The sequence below is a fragment of the Macrobrachium rosenbergii genome, chromosome 50, assembly GCF_040412425.1.
Source record: "Macrobrachium rosenbergii isolate ZJJX-2024 chromosome 50, ASM4041242v1, whole genome shotgun sequence".
NCBI classification, from domain to species: domain Eukaryota; kingdom Metazoa; phylum Arthropoda; class Malacostraca; order Decapoda; family Palaemonidae; genus Macrobrachium; species Macrobrachium rosenbergii.
Window position 1 is genome coordinate 28,448,472 of NC_089790.1, and position 22,366 is coordinate 28,470,837.

At 36.2% G+C, this 22,366-nt stretch overlaps 1 protein-coding gene and 1 non-coding gene across 5 annotated transcripts in view; both read right to left on the reverse strand.

Annotated features, from left to right (window-relative positions):
- The window catches only part of Btk29A (tyrosine-protein kinase Btk29A), a 666,915-nt gene that overhangs the window by 470,949 nt on the left and 173,600 nt on the right, over positions 1-22,366 (reverse strand). The window contains exons 1-2 of one of the 4 annotated variants that reach the window (XM_067094351.1): positions 17,561-17,654; positions 11,895-13,372 (exon numbers count right to left, since the gene is read on the reverse strand). The exons of 2 other annotated variants lie outside the window; for them this stretch is intronic. In XM_067094351.1, coding sequence (XP_066950452.1) covers positions 11,895-12,906 — 1,012 coding nt within the window. In that variant the 5' untranslated portion in view covers positions 12,907-13,372; positions 17,561-17,654. Of the gene's footprint in view, positions 1-11,894; positions 13,373-17,560; positions 17,655-22,366 lie in introns of those variants that run through there. One more of the 4 variants, XM_067094350.1, reaches the window with a different exon arrangement.
- Positions 16,727-16,799, reverse strand: TRNAT-UGU (transfer RNA threonine (anticodon UGU)). Its single transcript has one exon. It is a non-coding gene; the product is annotated as a tRNA-Thr (tRNA).

Consider the following 22,366-nt stretch of genomic DNA (forward strand, 5'->3'; position numbering starts at 1 on the left):
TGATCACTCAGCAATCATTCAACCATATTAAGTGACTGATGTAGTATCAAACGGGCATATCACCATAAATGGTCATCTCTAAAATTTACTCATTCTTTATAAGAGAAAATCTCAAAATTACCGTCATGCAACCCATAAATACATATAAATTATATCAGTCATAATCAAAATCCTTTCATAAAAACCTGGAGGTCTTAATAATACACAGCCATCAACTCACTACAGCACCGTTCCACTTTTTCCGGGTCTATGACTGTTCTACCTACCTACAGTCACGCTTTGCAATTCTTTGAGAAGCCAGACCTATCTTTTACTAAGGCCTATCCCTTTTAGTTTTCTGTAAAAGAAAACTATTGTGCCGGCTTTGTCTGTCCGTCCGCACTTTTTGTGTCCGCCCTCAGATCTTAAAAACTACTAAAGCTAGAGGCCCGCAAATTGGTATGTTGATCATCCACCCTCCAAGCATCAAACATACCAAATTTCAGCCCTCTAGCCTCATTACTTTTTATTTTATTTAAGGTTAAAATTAGCCATATTCGTACTTTTGGCAACGATGTAGGACAGGCCACAACCGGACCGTGATTCAATTTCATGGGCCGCGGCTCATACAGCATTATACCGAGACCACCGAAAGATAGATCTATTTTCGGTGGCCTTGATTATACGCTGTGACGTCTGTATAGAAAACTCGATTACGCCGAACACTCTTCAGGGCATTTTTTTCCTCGTTTATTCTTTGTTCTTTCCCCTTCCGATGTGGAATGTAAAAGTAATAATTTGGTTGTCCCCTAGACACTTTACATGTGGAATCTCCTCAAACCTTAACCTCTCTGCAATGAACAAGGAAAAACCGAGCTGAAGCTACGAAGAGCGAACCCGCTGCCAAGTGTTTCCGCACTTGACAAGTCACTCGTAATCAGTGCACAAAACATAATGTGACCAAAATGATAGCAGTGCAGTCACAATAGGTGGCAATTCCCGCAAGAGAACCTAGGCGAAAGACTGGGCGAAAAAAAAAAAACTTAACAGAAATGCTGTGTGAAAAATATTACTTTAGGTGAGTCTTCGGAATGCATATGAAACAGTTACCTCCAGAGTGCAAATAAAAAATCAGAAATGCACGCTTTCATTTGTTCGCCACCGATTTATGGCTGATTAAAAACATATAATCTTTCACTGTCTGGTCAGCGATCCAGGTCAAGCAACGACCGGGTTAACAAATACACTTCATTTTCTGCCACTTTTTACAAGAATACATGTTCTTTGTATCTTACAAATTGGTGTAACAGGATTTTCGAGAGCAAAGAAATATACTCATTAATTTACCGTACTTGGGCTAGATTATAAACCCAAAAGTAATTCATACGGCTAACGTTATATCAGGGCTAACATATACTATAAAATTCTGCATTTTCTGTTGTCTGTCACAACGATACAGGCCGGAAAAACATTTTCTCAACTTATGAAATAACGAGATTTCTTGAACCAGTTTCAAAGGTGACTTAACACCTGACAGTCAAAATTTCGGCAAACTAGCGGCACAGAAAGCCTTTATGATAATTCACTTCTAACTCAGGTAATTGATATATCTTAATACGGGCAAAAGTGGACACTCCAAATCAAAGGATAAAATGACTGAGTATTTCTGGGGTAAACAAATAAATTGGTGGAAGAAGAATAACTATAATGAATGATTCAGAGGATATATAACAGCTGTTTAAGGACCTAGCGGTAATCACCCGACGATGTCAAATACGATAATATAGACACAAAAAGTAATCAAGAGACGAAACACAAAATGCAGTTGAATTAGGACATAACATACTGACTCGTATAAATGTGTAACTCATTCAAAATGTTATAAAACACAGTACTGTGGAAATGAAAGAAAAATTAAAATACAAATAAAACTAAATTCTGACCAATGCACGAGCCAGAACTGTAATGGGGACATTATGACGACGGCATTTCATCACCATCACATCTCACATCGCATCCCACTCCGTCCACCCATCCACACCCGGCCGCCCACCCTACACCTCTTTCGCCGTCCAAAGAAGTGACAGAGATAAACGAGCCTACAGCAATCTTGTTTCGTCAAAACTTAGCATAATCGTTATCGGAGACCGCAAGTCAATTTCATGGTGGGGAACGGCTGTTTGTCAATACTCTCAACATCCACATTATAACACTGACCAAACATGACGGCCAATTATTGTCCGCCTAAAGCACAAGCATTAATAGCCGTAATGACAAAACGGTAGTAATAAAAATAATTGCACAGTTATTACGTGGGAAACGTATAAACACTCTAATTTTGTCTAATGTCCCCATGGCAAAAACATCATGAATTAAAATAAAACTTTCCTTTTAAATACGGAAAAAACACCACAAACTAACCATCGTGAAGCACAATTTTATGAACACATTACTAATTTCTTTTTTCGTTGACTTCATCAGAATATCAAACTTTACATCCTTCAGTTTTCATGACAAATCAAGTTGGATTTAAAATGACGAAATAATGTACACAGGCTCAAATCTTTTTTGTGGGATTAAAATTTTCTAGCAATGCGTAAAACCTCTCTCTCTCTCTCTCTCTCTCTCTCTCTCTCTCTCTCTCTCTCTCTCTCTCTCTCCAAAGCAAACACCCACAAAACCTGACAAAATTCGCGAATACTTCACATCCACTTCCAACCAGATATGCAGATCAATCGTAATCCCACGAAACACGAGATTTGAAAGAAAGGTCAAGTGCAAACACCTACCATTAAAAAAAACTTACAACGACCCAACATACTGGAGGATTCAGAATCGATTCTTGTACACATACGCTCATAAATCACCGGGAACACTGACTTCACAACGGGCACTCGCTGCCTATGCAATATAAATTACGGCGCATGCAACATGCAAGGTGCTGAGCTTGAAAATATGAAGCTATGTGGATGACTGACACTGACGAGCAACTGGCGCAGATTTTGTCCTTTTACTGATTAGCAGCATTCAAATACTGTATTTACACGTACGTTTGTATGTATATATACACACTCATATACATACATAAATAAACGCACATACATTATATATATACTGTATATATATATGTATATACTGTATAATTATATATACGTGCGCGTCATATCATATGGATATGTACATTTAAGGACAAACATACATGTGTACACATATTCACACGCGGTGACAAGAAAACCATTTACAGTGTTTTATATATATATATATATATATATATATATATATATAAATATATATATATATATATATATATATATATATATGTATATGTATATATATATATATATATATATATATATATATATATATAGATATATGAATATATATATATATATATATATATATATATATATATATATAGATATATGAATATATATAACACATTTAAATAAATTATATATATATATATTATATATATCTATATATATATATATATATATATATATATATATATATATATATATATATATCTCAGACTTTTCCTAGTATTACAGCTCATGGTCATTACGAAAATTACACCGCCAACACGCCTCTCCTTACACCTCCACCAACCCTTTCACCAATACCAATGCCCTCTTTGCCCTGTCTCCTGGGAATTCGGTCCTGGGGACTGTCTTCAGGATAATTAAATTTGCGTTGCTGTCGATCCCAGGAGTCGCAGAGACGGAGAGGCGCGAAAGAAGTTTTCCTTCTTTGCCAACCCTCTTTGTATTCACCCTCACAACATTCCCTTTGGAAAATGACTGTCATCTATTCTTTAAGATCGTCCTATCCTATAATAGAGGCATTTCCGGCTTACAAGGGTACGAATGAAGGCAGCATTTTCTCTTTATGAACTTCTACACCTGTCGCTGTGGAACCAGTCTATCCCAAGGATCTTTCTCAGCTCACACAATGAAAATTATAACGGGCCTCGAGCTGAAGTGTAAAGTTGGGTGTATCCCTCCACATCGTAAAAAAAAAAAAAAAAACACGATCGCACATAAGTATATCAACAATAACTTGAATAATAGTAACTTGGAGTAGAATCAAATGTGACCACTTGATTTTATTACGCAACTAAACACACTTAGACAACGAGCCAAAAACTTCTGCTACCTCAATATATCTGGTGGATGTGTCTTTACCCTACCCAAGAATTCACGAGAGCACCAAAGCTTTTAACCACCTAACCATCCGAGTAAAATTCCCTTTGCTGATCAGATCCTTGCTGAATAACAATTGCTTCATTGGCGAGGCCAGAGATTTTACGTGCCACTGATGATTTGTGAAACAGCCCTAGTAGTGTAACCACATCTAGTATGTTTACACTACTAGGGCTGTTCCGCATACATGTGTGTACGCAAGTACTCATGTAGATGGCCAGACAATGTCAAGAACCGACACCATATTTTCATACATCCCTTTCTGTAAATAAAGAAAGCACAAAGAGCAATGAATAAATACGAGGACAGCTTGTTTCTTTACCTAAAATCAATAAAGCTAAAAGATTCCTTTACCTAAAGTCAGTACAGCTACAAGAGTCGTCTATATAGTAAATGTTTAACCTTGAGTGATCCGCTTATATACTTATGTTCACAAACAAACACATGCTGTACACACACACACACACACACACACACACACACACACACATATATATATATATATATATATATATATACACATAAACACACACACACATATATATATACACATACACACACACACACACACACACACCCATGCCGAGCATCTCCTGGGCTAGGACAGGCGAATGGGTGCTTGCCATTAAAAACTCATAGGGCTTTTGTTAACCTTTAATTCAAGATTTCCGCGCCTTAAATAGATTTTTCTGTTCTAATGTCTAAGCCTTAGGGAGTATCATTATGGGAAAGAATCCTAAAAGTCCCACAAAATATACGTAATTACCTACTGTATGTATACTCGGCGCGAGAAATTCTTAGATTCCCTTCAGAAAAACAGGAAGTTAAAAATTCCAAATGACAAAACTTTATCCCAAGATATTAGCTGAGAAAGAGAATGGTAGAACCTTCTTGGAGCACCCCATTAAGATGAAAATGTATGAACATTTTTCCAATACAAATCGAATCCCTGAAACAAAGCCGCAACCACCCTGGGAACTTTAACCAGATACCTTAGTAGAACCAGACCACTGAGCTGATTAACATCTCTCCTAGGGTGGCCCGAAGGATTAGATTTATTTTACGTGGCTAAGAACCAATTGGTTACCTAGCAACGGGGCCTACAGCTTATTGTGGAATCCGAACCACATTATACCGAGTAATGAATTTCTATTACCAGAAATGAATTTCTCTAATTCTTCATTGGCCGGTCGGAGAATCGAACGCGGGCCCAGCAGAGTACTAGCCGAGAACGATACCAACCCGTCCAATGAAGAACTATTAAAAATGGTTAATTGGCTATCTGAAAGTTGAAGTCATTGCGTATCATTTCGTTTCATATAGTCTTGTAACAAACATTTTCAGTTTTCTGTAAAAGAAAAATATTGTGCCGGCTTTGTCTGTCCGTCCGCCCTCAGATCTTGAAAACTACAGAGGCTAGAGGGCTGCAAATTGGTATGTTGATCATTCACCCTCCAATCATCAAACATACAAAATCGCAGCCCTCTAGCCGCAGTATCATTTATTTTATTTAAGGTTAAATTTAGCCATAATCGTGCAACTGGCAACGATATAGGACAGGCTACCACCGGGCTGTGGTTAAAGATCCATGGGACGCGGCTCATATAGCTGTACAGAAAACTCGATTGCGCCGAAGAAACCTCGGCGCATTTATCACTTGTTATCTATGAATTTCACTATCCAAAACTGACGCCTTATAATTAGAATTATTTTTATGAGAATATTCTTTTATATATTATTTTTGTGTCTCGATTTAAGTACCGCTGTTAAGAAACAGGATATCGACATCAATATATTTAGAGTCTTTCCTTATTTCTTAACATATATTTTGTCCAAGCGTTCATTAAATTCAATTTACAATGATATAAAAATGAGTTGGCAAAATCTGGGCTGGGGTCAGTGTCCATAAGAATATCGATAATCTTTTCTGAAAATTGAAACACTATGTGTAAAACAAGTGCTATTAATTAAAAATGGATACACGTAATGTTGCTTTTAATTAAGAAAATTGTAAAAGGGTTGTCACGCCAAAATGCTTCCGGCTTGTTTACAGAAATGAGTTTCATTCCCGAATTTTCAAAGCACGCACCTATAACTGTTGTTCAACTCTCTCTCCAGCTGTTACGAGGAAAATTCTATACGACAATGAACTAAACTAACAACTGATTTCGCATGTTTTTTATTTATCTTACATTTTAATAATTTTGGTTGTTTCTAACGAACCACCACCATTTGGTGTCAGTGAACTCTTCAATGACATCGCAATATTTCTTTGTTACCTTCATTATTAGTTTATAAAGCCAGTAAGTTGCTTTGTAACGCAAACTGACGAGGACACAATAAGCCTTGCTTTAAGTGAAACTTGGGGATACAACATTTAAATGTTAAAGAGGCGTCTCATGCATTTTTTAAACACGACCCTATCGGAATTGACGAAATTAATCATTATTAGCTTTAATCAATATACTCTATCATCACTTCATATCTTCTACCATTTTCATCTGAGGCGCAAATTTCGTTCTATAGCATTTTCAAGTAAAAATGTCCAAATAAATGAATAATAATTCTTTCTTGTCATATCAGTCACTGAAATTACATACTTCCGCAGCCTAACGAATTTTTGAGCTGCTATTTCATTTTTTTAATTACGCTGACATGACCGGCAGTATGGAATTCTTTGGTTCAGAGCATTATTTTCACATTAATGGCTTCAATAACCGTACTTTTTCATTCAATGAATACAGCTATTGGCAATCATAGTTTTCACACTGTTAATGAAATTTGACAGACGAACTTATTGGAATTCCTTTTTGAATGTTACGTCCACTTACACTTTTTGGTCCGCTTTTGTCGTGTCCTTTACTAAATCGTACCCCAAGTTTCCTTGATCACCACAGCAGTCTTTGAGAGGGAATTTCACAGTTCCATTTAATCTCTTGCGTTTCCCTCAGTCTTAAACAACAGACTACTGTTTGTCGAAAACGGACTATTCGATTAGAATTAAACAGAATTTTCAGGAATGAAGTTCTTTGAATGAACATTAACTTCAACTCTCAAGATTAATGTTAAAAAAGCAGGAGACGCGACTGAATCACTTGAATACTGTATCCCCGTTTTTTTTTTCTCTCTCTCTCTCCGGTAGAACTGTGGACTAGCACTCGCTAGGCCCGAGGTCGAGTCTCCGCCCGGCTGATGAAAAGTTAGAGGAATTTATTTCTGGTGATAGAAATTAATTTCTCGCTATAATGTCGTTCGGATTCCACAGTAAGCTGTAGGTCCCGTTGCTAAGTAATCAATTGGTTCTTGGCCACGTAAAATAAGTCTGATCCTTCGGGCCAGCCCTAGGAGAGCTGTTAATCAGCTCAGTGGTCTGGTAAAACTAAGGTATACTTAACTTCTCTCTCTCTCCCCGACAGGTGCGAACTACAACAGCAATCGACTAACAACAAGGTACATACATCATTACTTCGGTCAACAAAGGCATACAGGATTGTAAGGAACGAATCTAATTGTCTCTACTTGTCCTGATCGTTCATTATGTTATCTGAACGAGGTTACCAGCGAGAGAAAGAGACAGAGAAAGAAATGATAAGATTCTTCACGCGTGATGCAAGAGTAGAGAGAACCACAAAAGTAGGTGTGATAAAAAAAGGGAGCATTTTCTCAATTCAGAACACCTTGAGTCACGCTAAAATATAAAGTCCAAATAAAACTCAAAAAATGGAGGCGATAAAGCAATCCTAATCCCAGTAATCAAAGAGACAGTGTCCATAATGCGACGAATCACGGTGATTCCACAAATGGCAATTGATGCGCCAGAAGCCTCTCATCGGAGCAGGCAGACGCAGAATCAAACGAGACCTCCTCCGCCAAGGAGCTCGATGGATATTCAACGGCCCTCCGCTTCGAAACAAATGCTGCTATTTCTGCGGCTCTGCTCCTAAAGGGTGCTTGCACAGTCACATCCAGCGCGCGATTTATGTGGCCAAGACTCGGCAATGTAAACTTTGCTCATAAAACCATTCGCTGTAATGATCGAAGTAAAGCAATAACTCGTTTTCACGGCGTCTACGAGAACTTTTTTCCGAGATTTATAAACAACGGAGATGGCACTTTCGATAGTGACTCAAAATCCTTTCACTTTATTTTCAGAATGGTTTTGCAGTCTCTCTCTCTCTCTCTCTCTCTCTCTCTCTCTCTCTCTCTCTCTCTCTCTCTCTCTCCTTATATACACAAATACACATGCACATAAAATATATATGTAAACATATATATATATATATATATATATATATATATATATATATATATATATATATATATATATATATATATATATATATATATGTTAAATCTTTTCCCTTTGAGGACTAACTCCGGAAGAGATTATCTTAGCGTTTTCAAATCGTAATTTAGAATGTGGGTGCTTTCTTCATGACCACTGCCCAGCCTGTCAACCACTTCAGTTGACCAATTATCCTGCACATGATTGCTTACTAATTATGTATGTATGTATGTATGTATATATATATATATATATATATATATATATATATATATATATATATATATATATATATATATATATATATATGCCTGAGCGCACGCGACACAGCCTTCAATAATAAATTAACAACAACAAATCACATTCAAATGAATTACCCTCAAGGTCTCCTATAGTAAAAACGAATCTGCACCCCCTGTGCTTATGTATGGACTCGTGATTAAAGCTGGTAAAAAAAGACTCGTTAATCAAGTCATGCAATGCAGTTAGGATTAGAGCAGACTGTCAATACGGCACAGGGAATTTTTTCCATCGTCTAACTACGACCGAAGTAAAACGAAAGAAATTCACGTACGGTATCATCACGTATCTATGAGAAAAGAAACACGTCCTTAGTATTAACCCTACTTATTAGAGTGTATGTGTATGTATGGGGCGGAATAAGAAATACCCGGTACATGGCTTTCTCCTCTGTCAATTTAGGAATACAAAACCAACCTTCAATACGACACCTCATAAACCAGGACACGTTGAATAGGTCGAAGGTCTTGCGAAAATTATTAATTGACATATTTCATCTGTCAATGAGTAAGATCGAAAGAAAACAGTTAAAACAGCCTTCAAACGGGGACTCCATTGCCATGACCTTTCGCCGTTCATGAACGAAGCTGAAAAAGAACGCGAAAATGACGAACTTTCACAAAGAAAACTTGCAAAAACAATATAAAAACAATAAACCTCCTACTAACGTATGAATGGGCCAAGATAATGTGTTCGACCTTGATGCTTCTCCCAAGTACCATCCCATAAAACTCTGATTAGGAGCCTTTCTTGAGATAACAGGCAGCCTTCGTTGTCAGACATGACTAACAATGGAGTTTAATTTTTCAGGCTTTCCCAATGCGTCACAAAGAACCGTTTCACTACTTTACACGGGAAAGTCTCCACACTTTTAGATCTTGAATTAACGCAAGAGATTAAAAAACACAAGATATTGATTATAATCACTGGCATCGGGGAAGTCATTGCACGATTATTACTAGGCAGTAATTGTAAGCCATTCAAAATCAACAATTATCTTTGTAAAATACTTAAAATATAAAATAAACACTATTAGCTGTAAACGGAACCTTCTCGTTTATTCTTCAAACTCATATTCATGTGCAATTAAAAAAGTAATGACGTATAAAATGACAACGATAATTATTACTATTATATTAGAAAGTAGTTCAACCAGACCTGTTTAAAATTTCAGGAGTACCAACTATGCATTAAATGCTTAGCATAAACGGCATAATTTTTTTAAAATCATAACTTATTAATTTTGACAACCAATAAACACATTTATTCACATGGGATAAAACTTTCACTTCTCAATATTCAGCGAGTGATAAAATAAGCGTAAGCTTGACAAAGACAAAAGAACCATTCCAGCACCACAGGGAAACCTCTCCAAACATCTCCCTCTAATTTAAGGAGACAAATCACATCACAGTAATTAATAATCGAGTTATAAAACACACAGCACGTCCCAGCAAAGGATCAGAGGCCATGGCCAAGGCCACAGAACAATAGCATTACGCAAAAAACCAGACGTTTCTTCATAACTAAACACCGTTGCGGAATTGTGTTATAATAAGACACACGTCTGTCAGTCTCCATGAAAACCACTGCTTCAGTTTTGATTCCTTTAACGTAAGACAAAATTCCTCTGAGATCCACGAATTTCATTCCCTTCAACGCGTTATTCAACTGTTTACCTAAGTGTTTATGAATTTCATCGCTATTATTCTTTAACAAAAAAAAAAAAGCGTCTTAGTACCTCAGTGTTTCGATTCCTTTTCCATATAACTTTCATAGTGTCAAAAGAAAAAAATAAGCGTCTTAGTACCTCAGTGTTTCAATTCCTTTTCCATATAACTTTCACAGTGTCATAGTATTGTAAAAAAAAAAAAATTATTGTCAAAGTAGCGTTAATTAAAATCGCACTGGCCATAACGACTTAAGCCCACTGAGAAAGCTCCTCAACAGCTCAAGTTCTAGTTCTCAAATTTTATATTTTTGTTTTCACGCTAAAGCTGCCTAGTGCTCTACCTTACATGCGAATTATATTTCTCTGAACAATTTCACAGTAAGAAAATGGTATCCGTTCCGTTTTGCGTAAACCAAGGAAATCCAGCTCTTTCATGTCTATCCCCTTCGCAATATCACAACAATTCAATTAAATACAAGACAATGTGATTAAAGCTACAAGGGAATGTTTTAAAAAACAGGATTTATACAATACATAAGTAAATGCATAAACGCACACACAGACACACTACTTGTGTTTCTTCTTTCTAAAATTACCTTTCACCTACCAAAACCTGCATAACCATGACGCGTTTTTAGCTCGGTTGTAGGTCGCTTATATATACCGGACTTTTAAACTAATGTTCACTGAACATGAAGATATACTCGGGTAACTCTTCAGAGGTTAAAAATTAAAATTCTATTTCATTGCAATAAATATAAGGGAAACACTTCAATAAACAAATTACGAATTAAATTCCTTTATTTCAGTGATGTAGCAATTAACACGGAGTTGAAGGGCGACGCCACACGCGAAGTTCATTTGACCAAAATCACCTCTCACCTGAGAGGTAAGGTGATATTTTCGCTCGACAGGTCCAGTAATAATTCCGTGTATAAAATAGAAGGAGTTTTTTTTATTTTCTTTCTTTTATGTTTACTTTGGATACAAGAAGTAAAGAAACTCAGTTTTGATAAGTTGGTTATACTGCTTTCTATTGGGTATAAATTTTGATTTGATAACTTCCTTTGCCCTACACAAGGGCATCATATTGACACTTTTTCCCAATGGAAAGTTTAGATATTGACCATCTTAAATACAGGGAAAATCTTTATTGCCGTATGATAATAAAGAGACTGTGCCATTTAAGACTAGCTAAATGTAAAAAGAAATAATTAGCATATCACCAAATTTCTTTGATAATAACAATTAATACTCTGGTCAAGGACACTGCGGCAACCCAGAAAACAACTTTCTGTCCTTTTAATTATTTAGATAACCTGTAAGGAATCGTGTAAAATAATAGTTAACTGCCAAATATACAAAATTTTGCAGTTCAAAAAATGTTGTATTTTGCCTTACGCAAGTTTTTTTTCTAAGCTTTATGTCATGACTAATATTTATCAGAAATACTTACAAGAAGAGGCGACTTTCAGCATAGCCTTGTAGAAGCGAGCAATCAGAATGCCCACGCTACAAGGGTTCTGGCACAAGCACCCACAGCAGGTGCTAGGCGGCTCCCTTGGTCGCCACCTAGGAGGATGCCCCATAGGAAGCGGAGGTAAGGAAGGCGGCAAAGGCGGTGGCACCACCGGGGCATACAACCGAGGCATAGCGCTGCCACACTCACCCACAGTAACTGCCTCGTCCAGCCCTCTTTCCAGGGACCCCACAGTTTGTTTGAGAGGCTCAGGTTGATGCTGGATGAAAAACGGATTCTGGTGCAGCTGGTTCTGAACCCGCTGGTTTTGGTGCACCGGCTGGTCGCCAAAACATGGCACTAAGACTGGGTGCTGTTGCTGCCGCTGGGCACGGCGTCCCATGACCCGTCCGGCAGGTATGCCGACGGAAGAGGAGTAGGTATCAGCAGGTGCCACGCTATAGCTCCGCCTCACTCTTCTGCTGCTGGGTGCCATGCTAGCACTCCTCCCTATTTTCCGACAGTGGGTGGAGGGGATAATAGGGGGCGTGGAAGGCGAGAGCCCGTGGATCATGTAAGACCCCCGGCTGAGCGCTGAAACGCAAGAGGACGACCGCGACAAAGCCGTGCCCCTACGTCCGCCATGCTGCGTCAGATTGAAGAAGGCTTCCGACCCTGAGGCGGCGCAGCTGTTGTTCCTGACATGGACTGTAACGAGCGGAGGGTCAGCCCCTCTCTGACTCTCGTCCAAAGACTGCGACAGAGGGTCGAGCGTGCCCCAGGTGGCCGGAGCCACAGTAGATATTCTCCTTCGTATGGTCCCGCTAACGGCGCGACAGGTGATGGTGGCACTCCTGGCGGGTCTCTTGAAAGGTCGAGGGGGCAGGCGGGGGGTCTCAGGACCATAGTGCCAAGTGGTGTTGGCTGTATCTCTGGTCGACATGAGCGACACAGGGTGCACCATGCGAGATGTGCCCCAACCCATGGTGTCGCCAATGTAGTCGGACATTGGTGACGAGTTAATGGGTCACTCCGGAATCAGTGGAGAAATGAGTTATACATGGTGAGAGTTAATCTGACATAGGGGACAAAGTCATGCAGACACCTGTGGCAAAGTTTATTACACATCGGTAACAGTCATGCACGTATCGCTGACAGAAGTAATAAGGCTTCAGTGATAAATACACAAACTCAAAATCGACTGGGACGTATTTATAATCTTCACGGCACGAGAACTAAATTATCCATAATAATGCATATAAAGCCCAGTCTTCAGTTCATCGCACACTTGGTTATCAATACAATCACAATTCAGCGATATGTAAAATTTTGCCAAATACCATTTAACAACGAGCCAATATACCGTCAGGTCTTCACATATGCACTATAATTTCTAATTATAACCACATGTGATGAAACAATTCTGTATCACATACAAGATACTTGATCTAGTCTCAATATGATATCTATGGAATCTATGAGAAATATCACAAAAGAAATACGTAAGTTAAAAAGTTATATGTACATTGGTGCATTAACCTTAAAAAGTAAATAAAAATAGCGAAGGCCACAAGTTCTCAAAGATATATAAAAATCCAAGTAAAAACACATAACAGGAGAAAGTAACGTCATAAAATGCTATTTACATATATACATATTATTATATCAATTAAATCTCGCTGCCACAAAATAACCACGCACCCACATCGTTCAGCGTTCTTTTTACCACAAATTGCAAAATAAAATTCATCACCCAAATTGCAAAATAAAATTCATCACCCAAGAGAAAAAACTACATTACCTAGAAAAGAGTAAATGCAGAACGAGGTTACCTTTCAGTGGTATATTCGGATACCACACATTTCTGACGATAACAAATCAAAATATGTTAAAATTCATTTACAGTAAAAATTAAATACAACCCCCTTCGATCAGATCATTCCAGGAATAATAATAGAGAATTCACAATGATCATAACCTGATATCAACACCGATTAGGATATCAAATTGTTCTTAAGTTTATTTTCAGTAAGAAAACAACCATTTTTGTAAAATAAACATAGAAAAAAATTACACATTCAGTTTTAGACATTATTTCAAAGTATATAAACATACAAAAGGCCTCAACTAAGACATGTGGCGTAAAAGAAATTAACACCACACGAGAGATATCAAGTTGCAATCTTTGTGAGAAATGTTAAAATCCAGGATGTATCGAAGCAGGAAGGGTGGTGTGCAAAATAAGATAAAGAATAATACTGCACAACAAACATACGATGAAAACATCTCATGTATCCTGGCTCCTTTTCAGCCAACTTGGCATTATAAAAAAAATCAGCTTTTAGTCACACTTTAAAAGTGAAGTGAGCTATGAATACGGAGTGATATTAATGCGTTCCATAAACATCATTTTTCTTAATGTACTAAAGAGATATTAAGCACTGAATATGGAAAGAAATATACATATTGAAAGTGTTATTACATACATGAAAACCAAAGAAAATTATCGAAACATAAATACAATGAAGAGCTGTGGAAATTTAAAGGCAAAAGAATACAACTGCTAAAACATTATTCAATGAACATAAAAAATCATATAAAAATTAGACAAAAAAGACAGAAAACAATATTTCATGTACAATGCAATGAATAAAGAAGGAAAAATGTAAATACCATCTTCCAAAATCTCTTCGATAACAGGATAAACAATTTCTAAGTAGGAAGCTAAAAAATACATCGTTACGCATTACAAACACATCACTTCAAACTTAACAATAATTAAATTAAGTATTTATCCAAAATATGACAGAAACCGTTATTTATATCTATAAGTAGCATATGAAAGAATTTGTACCAATTCTGGAAATCAAGGACTCAAAGAATGAGCTTAGCTGACACCATATGAATGAAATTGTACCAATTTCGGAAATTTAGAAATAGAACGAATGAGCTTGGCCGAGATCATATGAATGAATTTGTACGAATTTCGGAAATTTGGAAATAAAACGAATGAGCTTGGCTGAGATCATACGAATGAATTTGTACGAATATTAGAAATTTGGAATTAAGAACGAGCTGAGAAGAGACCATATGAATGAATTTGTACGAATTTCGGAAATTTGGAATTAAGACAAATGAACTTGGCAGAGACCATATGAATGAATTTGTACGAATTTCGGAAATTTGGAATTAAGACAAATGAATTTAGCAGAGATCATATGAATGAATTTGCACGAATTTCGGAAATCTGGAATTAAGACAAATGAATTTAGCTGAGGCCATATGAATGAATTTGTACGAGCTTCGGAAATTTGGAAATAAAACGAATGAGCTCTCAAACCATATAAATGAATTTGCACGAATTTTTGAAATTTAGAATTAAGACATATGAGACTTAGCAGAGACAACATGAACGAATTTCTACGAATTTCGGAAATTTAGAATTAAAACGAATTTGATGAGGTGAGATCATGAATTTGTAAGAATATTGGAAATTTGGAATTATAACGAATGAGCTCAGCTGAGATCATAAGAATGAATTTGGACGAATTTTGGAAATTTGGAATGAAAACGAATAGGCTTACCTAAGACCATTTCACTGAATTTTTAAGTTTTGGAAATTTGGAAATATAACAGATGAGCTTAGCGGAGACCAAATGAATGAATTTGTACGAATTTTGGAAATTGGAAATACAACGAATGAATTTCGCTGAGACCCCACGAATGAATTTGTATGAATTTTGGAAATTTGGAAATAAAACAAATGGGCTTACCTGAGACCATTTGGCTGAATTGTACGAATTTTGGAAATTTGGAATCAAGACTAATGATCTCAGCTGAGATCTTGCGAATGAAATTGTAGGCATTTTGGACATTTGGAACTAAAACGAATGAGCTAAGCTGAGATCATATGAATGAATTTGTACGAAATTTGGAAATTTGGAATTAAAATGAATGAGCTTAGCTAAGAGCATACGAATGAACTTGTATGAATTTTGGAAATTTAGAAATAAAACGAATGAGCTTAACTGAGAACATACGAATCAATTTATACGAATTTTGGAAATGTGGCACTCAAAAGAATGAGATCCACTGCGACGCCAGGGTAAATGTCAGCAATGAATTTTTTATCAACTGTGGGATGTGGGCATGTCACCTGCGCTACCGGAAGAGAATTTATGGTACTTGTGCTTTTCCCTCTTTTTCAAGAGCAAAGGCCAGAGGTACGAGTACCCTGGTGCCATCTTCTACACTATGACAATTAAAATTAATAAAAGGGAAAAAAAAAGTGTGATGCTACAAAATTTTGATTTTGCACCGGCTAATTTATTCCTCTGGCAGTGCTCGTTTATGGTCATAATTATTATGCTTTACTTCAGAAACGATTACACTACTGTAAAGTCCACAATTACTACAACAGCAGAAATACAGTATTATTTACAGCAGCAACACTACCGCCAGCATAATCAACTTATATCACAGAGATGTAAGACTAACTAATGCAACAAAAAACTAAAACGCAAACATCAGATACATATATATATATATATATATATATATATATATATATATATATATATATATATATTATAATATATATGGCAAAGTAGCTAAACAAACACTATAGTACACAGCAGATCACATTTTTCCACAGTTCACACAAAACTCCGCCACATTCGAATGATTCCTAATGTAAATCCACACGTCAGAAATTCTGGCCAAAGCATATACATTACACTAAACGTTTACTGACTATATTACATTTTTCCAAGGACGAGTTAGTAGGCATATTAGCACTACAGACACACTGGGGAGAGGAAGGAGTGCTTGGCCCAGCGTGGGGATCGAACCCACGACACAGAGAAGACAAGTCTCACGCTCTGACCACTGAGCTAGCCGGGCTGGTTTTGTGATGTGGAGTTGATTAATAGACTATACCATACACACAAGCAGAGCAATCGGCCCCTACACAGCCGCTACGTGCACGGTCCGGTCTGTCACTTCGTTAGGAAGCATCACTCGGCTACTAATCACACACAAAAATCGGTTCATCGTTGAATGAACAGTCATACACGATATTATATACAGAAACGGGACCAAAGTATATTTTATACAGAAACGGGACCAAAGTGGGAGTGTTAATTTTGCGGCACAGTCTGTACACAATATGTGTTTATATATATATATATATATATATATATATATATATATATATATATATATATATATATATATATATATATATATATATATATATATATATGCTGTACACAATATGTGTTTATATATATAAAAATATACTACACAGTATATATATATATATATATAAATATACACACACACACACATACATATATATATATATATATATATATATATATATATATATATATATATATATATATATATATATATATTAATTTAATACGCCAGTACAACATTTTTCACTCACTAGGAATAACGAAGTTAAATCAAATCCAGTTTCTTGTGTTTGAAACAATAAAGTTTTAACGAACACGAAACTTTTAGTCAACAACAAATCTTTCCACAAAACACGATACGATAAACCACTTAACATATGAATCAGTGTCCACGGAGTAGTGTCCCACAATAATAGAAATAAACCATAAGTAATCCATTGCAAACAATTCTCACGTGGGTACCACACAAGCGACGGGTGGAATCAGGTGGAAGAGAGAGAGAGAGGGAGAGACAGGGCTCACGAACGCCGAACACCACCGCTAACTGTCCATCACTGGCAAACACACACACACCAACCCTGCTCGCCTACTACCTGCTACTTGGCTACCTGTCAAATCTTCTTCCGCCGAACCCGAAAACTTACGGAATGTTTCGCTCGATGCCGACGAGGCGCAAGGCCCTCCGCTCACCCTAACCTCACGACAGATCAATGGCACTGATATAAACTTATATTCTTATTATTAGTAGTGTCGTTTTATTAGTTCTGAGTAAAATTACTTCTTAGTAAAACCTCACAGAGACTTAAATTGAACTTCAGGTATTAGGAAAAATATTATCTTATACTGAAAGGCAGCAAGGCAACAACCACGTGCTAAGGTGGAGGTAGTAAAATCCAGGCAATTTGGTTTTTTCTTACACATAAAATTTCTTGTAAACGCATGCATGATGCACACCAGCAGAGACATGCGCATATCAATGCAATTATTATTGCTGAAGACGAGCGTTACGCCTGAACTGGTAGGTGTTTAGTAAATACATACATTAAAAAATGCGCGCAATTATGTATAGAAAAACGCGCGCGCACGCACACACATCTATCATACATAAATGCATATATATATATATATATATATATATATATATATATATATATATATGCATATATATTCAATATATATATTTATATACAGACAACTATGATGTGAAACATGAATGTCCCAACATCACCTTCATAAAAAAATTAATCCTCCATTCTCAACAAAAATTTGGTTACTATAGCTCTGAATCCTTTTCGTGTGCCTATAAGTTTAATAAGGTATGTGAATATGTACAATATATATATATATATATATATATATATATATATATATATATATATATATATATATATATATATAAGTATAAAATCTATACATTCATTACAGAATTGAACGTCCTTATGCCACATGCAAATAGCAGAATGCCAATACCTTCATGGGGGTATTTTTAACTCAGCTGCGTCCACACTTACAACGATGAACAAAATCACTGACGCTCCCACACATACGTAAACGCACATAAATTGCGCGGGCACATTTAAATTACACTGTAATTCTGTACCTGCAGGCAAGACAAGAGTCTATATCACAGAAGTTAACGTGTTCTCATACTACATGACTTGAAAAAAAAAATTTTCTCTGATAAATTTTGTATTAATAAAAATAAAAGTAACTAGATTTTATCTTGAAACGCGACAATTCATATAACAAATTATAAACTTTCAAAAGTACTTTTTCCATTGACTAAATTCTAGCAAAGTTAGCAAAGTGCATGGGTGATATATGGAAGCCCGTTCCATAAATTCTTCTGATATAAGGCGAAAAATCATGACAACACAATTGTCATATATCTCGCGGCATGCGATTTACGTCAAGAATGAAAACAAATCACATAAAAATATTTTGCAACTTATTCAAACAAATTTACAAAACTAAGTAATCCAATAAAAATGTAAACAAACCTTAACCTTCAATAACTCTTACTTATTCAAATCTTCACGTGGCAACACTTGTACAAGCAAATCCATACTTTTCCAAAACTCTACGGCTTTTGAAGTCCATGTTTCACTGTGCGGGAGGGGTACTTCAGAGAGAGTGTGTGTGAGAGAGAGAGAGAGAGAGAGAGAGAGAGAGAGAGAGAGAGAGAGAGAGAGAGAGAGAGAGAGAGAGCAGTAGCAACTGGTTGGAGAAAGGAACACTGTATCACGAGAAAGTGATTTTATCATCTGTAAAAAAAATTCTTTTTATAGAAAATGAATCAACAGAGAAATAATCGAATTACAACTTTCATCGCTAAGCAAGACATCAGACATAAAAGAATTTCCTCTTAATTTGAAAGCCGATGGGAGGGCCCGCTTAACAGAATACAGGGAACACGGAAGCCTGGAGAGAATTGAAGAGCACTGAAGAGCACGTCCACAGAAATAAAACACGCAAGACAAACCAAAAGCAGAAGACCCCTAGCGACCTTTCGGTAGCTTCTGTATATGATCATTACCGCATGATAGGAGCGAATCCACTCGTGTAAGTTCGTGTCCCGGTATCTTGTTACCGCCAATTTCACGATACCTACCGAGCGGAGGGAGGGTTCCGGGATCAATTTTCTTCTCCCATTTTTGTCGTGCAATTTCAGCGGAAGACACTTTCACCGTTGGCTTCTCTTTCCTGCTCAGTCAAGGTACTTGTTGATAAAATATAAAAATCTCGATGGAAAAAAATCACCTGTAATCAGCCACTTTTTTCACAGGTGAATTTCCATCAAAATGCGATTCCCATCGCCAGGTATTCTCAAAAGAATTCTTATATTTTCATCAAAACATTCGTATGAGAGTCAAACGATGATGAGGTTAACCAAGCTTATGAGTTTACAAAAAAAAAAAAATTAAATTAAATGAAACCAAGCAATAGACGTCTTGGCACAATTACAAATTAGACAAAAACTACCAGGAAAAACAACATATAACCTAAACTATTAACAAACACGCAAACAAGCTATTCACTTCAATAAAAGCTAAGTGCTGGGGTGAACGACCCATTGATTTCCTTCCTCTGACCTGGGCAGTATGAAGCAGAAGAGCCTAGAAGACACATAACACACTCAACCACTCTGCAGTTATAAAATAAAAATAAGATAAACTATTTTTTTTTATTTTTCACAACCTTAAGATCACTAGAAAAATTTCTTGATAGTTCTACAGGGAAACGAAAAAATACACAAATGAAGAGCTATTGTCCATCCATTTACATACTTCAGCACCCAATGAACTTTAACCAATATCTAATAGACTATAACTATTCAGATTTTAGTCCTCATCATTTCGTCAGTACCAAACTCAGCAATGAAGGGCACACAACAAACAAGAAAATGCGCGTGCTGAATAACCACAGACTTTCTACTGTAATTAAATTTATAAACATTTATATAGTATGAAAATTCTAAAATACCGTGCGCATAAAATTTGAGTTATACAAGGAGAGTCAATCCTACTTTCCCTCTACATAACATACAAACATATATGCATTGAGACACATCCATACATGCTGTATACACACACACATATATATTTATATTGTGTGTATACATATATAATATATATACTGTATATATATACATATACACGAACAGACATACACACACACACATATATATATATATTAAATTTATCACTTACACAATTATCTGTGCATTAATACAATCACTAACAGGACCTCATTGAAACTGGATGGTATCTAGGGGATAGCGGAGATATCTATTCAATAAAAGCTACAAGCTTTCCAGGACTAACAGTCCTCATTGTCTAGTATTTGACAATGAGAACTGTTAGTCCTGGAAAGCTTGTAACTTTTATTGAATAAATATCTCCGCTAGATACCATCCAGTTTCAATGAGGTCCTGTTAGTAATAAAATATATACATACATACATATACAGTATATATATATATATATATATATATATATATATAGAGAGAGAGAGAGAGAGAGAGAGAGAGAGAGAGAGAGAGAGAGAGAGAGAGAGAGAGAGAGAGAGAGAGAGAATTACATAAGTACAATTTCACTGCCCTCGTAAACTTCTGACGTACATATAAAACAAAAGGACCCTTAAACGCAATATATATATATATATATATATATATATATATATATATAATATATAATTGGCAGAAGGGCGAGCACCTCAAATGAAGAAATTGATAAACAAAGGGCAAGCCGCAGTAAAGGAGGGAAAGAAATATTCAAGGAAAGTCTTGAAGCAAACGACTGGAGGGAAGAAAATTACATACCACAGCTGTGCACGGACACTAGCCAATCGATTTAATGATTGCCATTACGCCCCTGCATTAAAAGTCGTGAAACCTGTCTCGTTTTTCTTCTCTCGATACACAAACCATGATCTCTTTTGTTAAGATGCAAAAAAATTCATACATGAAATTATTCTCGTCCGAAATGTAACGACTATGCCCTCCTTTATCACAACAAAATAGTTGATGAGTAATCCTTTCTTGTTTAAGCCAAATGTACTTCGTGTTTAATCGTTTTATTTCTTACATACAAAGATGAAAATAAAATATAAATATGAATTTCTTTCCAATATCATGATCCGCTAAAAAAAAGGCACAAACTACGGAAGAATTAAAACTATTTCACATATATCCCCAGAGGAAATCAATATTTTTTACTGCTGAGTAGTAGATTAAATCATAGGTTACAGCTGTATTTATCGTTTATCGATGAAAACTTCTTTCAATACCGTAATTTTCGGTCCTTCTACCCACATAATAACACAGAGGCCAATCAAGCAAAGTGTATTTCATTCATGTCAGATCTGAAATCATAGTTATAATAAAAGCAAGATAATCCAGTTGCGATTGAAGAACAAAGGTTGCATATTACATATGTACTACCACCAACATCAATTTAGAACACTGGATTCAAACATTTCCTAAGAACTGTCGATGATATGACTGCAAAACCTGTTTCCAATAATAACTGGAATCAATACCTTTATCACGATAGCTTTTCAGTTGCAGATATCCTTACAAAAATTTAGCCTGGATTAAAATCTCCGTTCTTCACTCTTTTCTAAAATTTCTGAATTCACAATGGAAATCCTCATCTGTCTCTTCACTCGTCGCTTTCCTCAATAAGCAGATAGAATGCTATCATATCACTGATGTCTTTTGGTACGCTTTTCCACATAAGCGTTACTTTCCTCATTGAATTTCAGAGG